This window comes from Mytilus trossulus, chromosome 12, assembly GCF_036588685.1.
Source record: "Mytilus trossulus isolate FHL-02 chromosome 12, PNRI_Mtr1.1.1.hap1, whole genome shotgun sequence".
Lineage (NCBI taxonomy): Eukaryota > Metazoa > Mollusca > Bivalvia > Mytilida > Mytilidae > Mytilus > Mytilus trossulus.
Genome location: NC_086384.1, coordinates 29,201,783 through 29,206,021, shown reverse-complemented (window position 1 = coordinate 29,206,021; position 4,239 = coordinate 29,201,783). Strand labels below are relative to the sequence as shown.

General features: G+C 31.9%; 1 protein-coding gene across 1 annotated transcript; it reads right to left on the bottom strand.

Annotated features, from left to right (window-relative positions):
• Positions 1 to 1,035: 1,035 nt before the first annotated feature.
• Positions 1,036 to 3,925, bottom strand: LOC134693130 (uncharacterized). The gene is made up of 3 exons (XM_063553836.1): positions 3,857 to 3,925; positions 3,214 to 3,322; positions 1,036 to 1,959 (listed from the first exon to the last, which is right to left on the bottom strand). The coding sequence occupies exons 2-3, from the start codon at positions 3,266 to 3,268 to the stop codon at positions 1,151 to 1,153; spliced, it is 864 nt and encodes a 287-aa protein (XP_063409906.1). The 5' UTR covers positions 3,269 to 3,322; positions 3,857 to 3,925; the 3' UTR covers positions 1,036 to 1,150.
• Positions 3,926 to 4,239: the final 314 nt, after the last annotated feature.

The following is a 4,239-nucleotide window of genomic DNA, read 5'->3' as shown; positions in this document are numbered from 1 at the left end:
CTTTCACTGAATGTGACGTAATGATTCGATTGGATAAGACGGTCAACCTCTTTTGAATGAATTTTAATTCTAATTTTGTTTGCAAGGAAACTTTGACAAAACACTTCCCCGAAGACAGTTTAAATTCATTTTGATAGATGTTAAGATCTCTTTTGTTGCCAAACACCTGGAAACGAGAATTTAATTTTCGTTTTCACTGAAGCTCGCGTTCGTTTTTACGACACAAGACTTCTTTTGTAAATTGTTTTAAAATAACAGTTTCTTCAAATTGATAAAATTAAAGATAGTTATATTTTCCCTTTCAAAATAATACCACTAGCAAAATAAGCAATTCGAACTGGTAATTTTAACGTTTCAGAAAATTATATTAGTTGCACTAAAATATTTAATTCCATTTTACATGTTATCCGGTTATTAAGATATACTCTAATAAAGAGTTATTTTTTTTTATTCATAAATTCGAAAAACATCAATGATATGAATGTAGATGCTGATAAAATATTAAGTGTAGGGTTTCAATAACTGTACTTTGCAATCAAATTCAGTTAAACATTAAAGGCACTCATGACTGAAGAAACTGATGCTACGCTTGGGCATCTTTTAACTAATTGTAAGATAATAGCAACCGATTAAGAAATAAACTAATTTCTACTGGACGATTTTTTGGTAGGTTTAGTGTGATTAAGATAATTGGACTATTCGTATTGTTTTGTGAGAAATAATCTTTTTTCCAGAGATAAAGCAAGTATGATGCGTATGCGATTGATAATATTTGGTACGGTTGTCCTGTGTTAGTTTATATACTATATTGGGACGTGACTTCGCTTAAAATAATTTCAGGGGCTAATGTCCCAACTTCAACAACTCTTTCTTGCATGAAAATAATTATATCAAAACACCCGTAGCTGATAAAAACACTGTTTTATAACAAACTAAATAGAACATCTCTTTTCCTGCAATAGCGGTATTGTGATCATATGTTAACCCTGAGACTACTATATATTGTTATAATAATCTCAAGTTAATCGCAATAACTTTATTTGTTTTCGTTTATTTTCTACACAGTCAATCCTCTAACAGTAACATGGTCTTATCTTTAACATATAGTATTTTACACCCTTCCAAATTTTCCTCAATACATAATGACCTACTAGTAAACATTTTCAATTTCAAGCAAGAAAGCATCACCGCTTTCTTTATTACACACTAACAGACGATTATTCGTTTTGTCGTAATGTATTCCGATTGGATCTTTCAGTCCATTGGATTCATTGAGAAGTTCTCTATGATGCTTCCCATCAGGAGAGATAACTAAGACGTTATGAGAAGAGCTACCAACCACGTATACATTGCCATCATTGTCAGTTGTTACACCCATGGGCCATTCGAGTTTTCTATCTTCGAACTCCCACAAAACCAATCCCGTAAAGTCGCAACAATATAATAAATTTTTCTCTAAATCAGTGACAAATAATTTTTCGTCTGTGGCTGCTATGTATCCAATATCTGCCGTCGGACTTGGAACACGCCTTATTGTCTTTCCTGTAAGGTCAATTTCTTCAATCTTTTCATCAAATCCGACATACAGCAGTCCATTCCGATAAGCTACTTGGAAACACATTCCATCAACTTCGATTTTATTTTTTACTTCACCTGTTGCAACACAGATAATCTCAATGTAATGTCCATTTGGAAAAGTCACAGCAACAGTTGCATCATCTATGGCCGACAATCCATTCGCATTTCCGGAAAGTGTGATATTTCTGATATTTCTGTCCGCCTCCCTGATAACTAAACCGGTATTACGATTTATGAATATATATTTGTCTTTGAATGTGATGCAGTCTGTTATCCATATATCCGCATCTGACTCTTTTATTTTTAATCGTTCTCTCAATGTTACGCGAAAAGAGAGGGGCAACGTTATGATAGACTTATTTACATTTCCATGTTTATTATCTGCAAAATAAGACCAGTGGTGATCATAAACAAACAAGGCTTTCAATGACAATTAAATGTTCTATTATATCTTATTTTAAAAATAAGAAACACACATACACATACACATATTATCAGTTATTAAGTCACCAAAACGGAGTTTTTGGGACTTATTGTTTTTGTATCGTTTCTTATTATTATTATTCTTATTCTTCTCTTTCTGACCCCTTAAACTGTCGTACCATTTTCTGGGAAGCAGTAGAGGATGGAAACTTTATATTTTTTCTGGGTATGGGTCTGCATCATGGGGGTTGCAGAACCCAATGTCGGTGATACCAGGGTGTCATCTTGGCATAATTAGGGGGGCTCAAAGATGGGTGGGGTCAATTTTTTTTTACATTTCTTAAATTTCCTACTGTATGTAGAGTAGATGGAATAATGATTACTTCTATGAATATTAAGAGACACATGTCTGCTTCAACATGGAACTTTTTTTATTTCAGTAGGGGGTCTCCTGGCATAATTTTAGGGGGGTGAATTTTCATGGAACATTCCAGAACATCAAAGTTTAATTTATTCTAGACACATTTAATGGTATATGATGGTATATAATTATGGAGAGAACAATTTGCAGCAGCACTTTCTCTTTGGAATATTCAAAATGGCCGCCGTTACCATGGAAACAGCAAAAATATGAAAAACTTTAAAATGCTTCAAATTTAATGAAACTTATAACTAATGTTGACTAACTTGTGTAGAATTGACTTTTGAGTTTGGAATTTTCAAAATGGCCATGGAAACAGCAAAAATATTAAAAAAATCAAAATGCTTCAAATTTAATGAAACTTATAACAAATGTTGCCTAACTTGTGTAGACTTTAATTTTGAGTTTGAAATTTTCAAAATGGCCGCCGTTGCCATGGAAACAGCAAAAATGTCCAAAAAAATGTAATTCTTCATATTGAATTAAACTTTACACACACATTATTTGGCATCAATGATACCGCAGAACAATGATGTGGGGTCCGTTTTGGTGACTTTTGTGTTAGCATCCTAACACAGGATTACTTGTATTATAGTTGTAATTTAAAATAAGAAATTTGTTTGATTGATATTTTGGCTTTTTTTTTACTAAGGTCAGATAATAAGAGATGACGGATATACGTCAATGAGACAATAATTTAACCCAACGATAAAATAGCAAAAAACATCGATATAGCAACCAAACTTATTGCGTACTACATGGATTTGTGTCAAGTAGAAGTTCATATTTACCTTTTGTTTTCCGAACGGGAGAATTAGTTTCCACTTTTGTATTAGAACATCCCATTCTGCATGACTATCAATATCATTTGTTTTCAGGAAGATTATGAATGATATCTCCCTGTAAACAAAAGAGTCAATTGAAAAATATGCAGAGTGAACAAATGAAACATTATTACAAATCTCAATTTTGTCGTTTTAAAAATTCGGGCGTTCAGAAATACAAGATGTGTTAGGATTGTAAAAGAGAAAGACATTTTCCTTATTATAATATTCAGTCTTTCAATAGCTATAGGGAATATCCGAGACTTAAGAAAACATCGAAAAGCGTACACTACCAATTCAGTTATTAGGGTATATCACAGGTTCCCATTACAATACACCAAAACCATATCGACTAAGTACACCAAAATGAAATAACGTTTTAGAATGATTATTTTCGGACGCATACTAACAAAATAACCAATTCATATATATATATATATATAGTGCATCTTTTCATTGGTAAGTGTAACATAAGTATGTATGTAGACATTGTGTGTTGCTTTATAAATGCTATTCAATTGAAATGTATACGATACATTTCTACAAAATCAGTAGTCTAAATAATATATCTACAATAGTGGTTCAAACAGTAAACTTAAGCTATACTTACATTCACTTTTTAAATGTTTTCCAACAAACTCATTATCCTATAACTTTGAATCAAATGACTAGACAAGCGCTACTACCTTTAAACAAAAGGGTTAATATACCATAAATGGTTCAATTCAATAAGTTGTGTCTAACAATTATAGTAACAGAACATGATTGTTATGCATTAAAAATATCTATACTTTCCACGTTAAAAACTTAAAACGCATACATTTCGTGCCCTTGTTTTGACTATGTCCTGAAAATTCGACACTTTAAATACAGCAACGGATGTGTTTTCTATCACCATACATCGGTTACTTTAAAGTCTTTAATATATTTGTACTATGTCTCTTGAAACAAGTCTTTCACAAATATTTGTTACGTAAAATTGTCACTAAGATA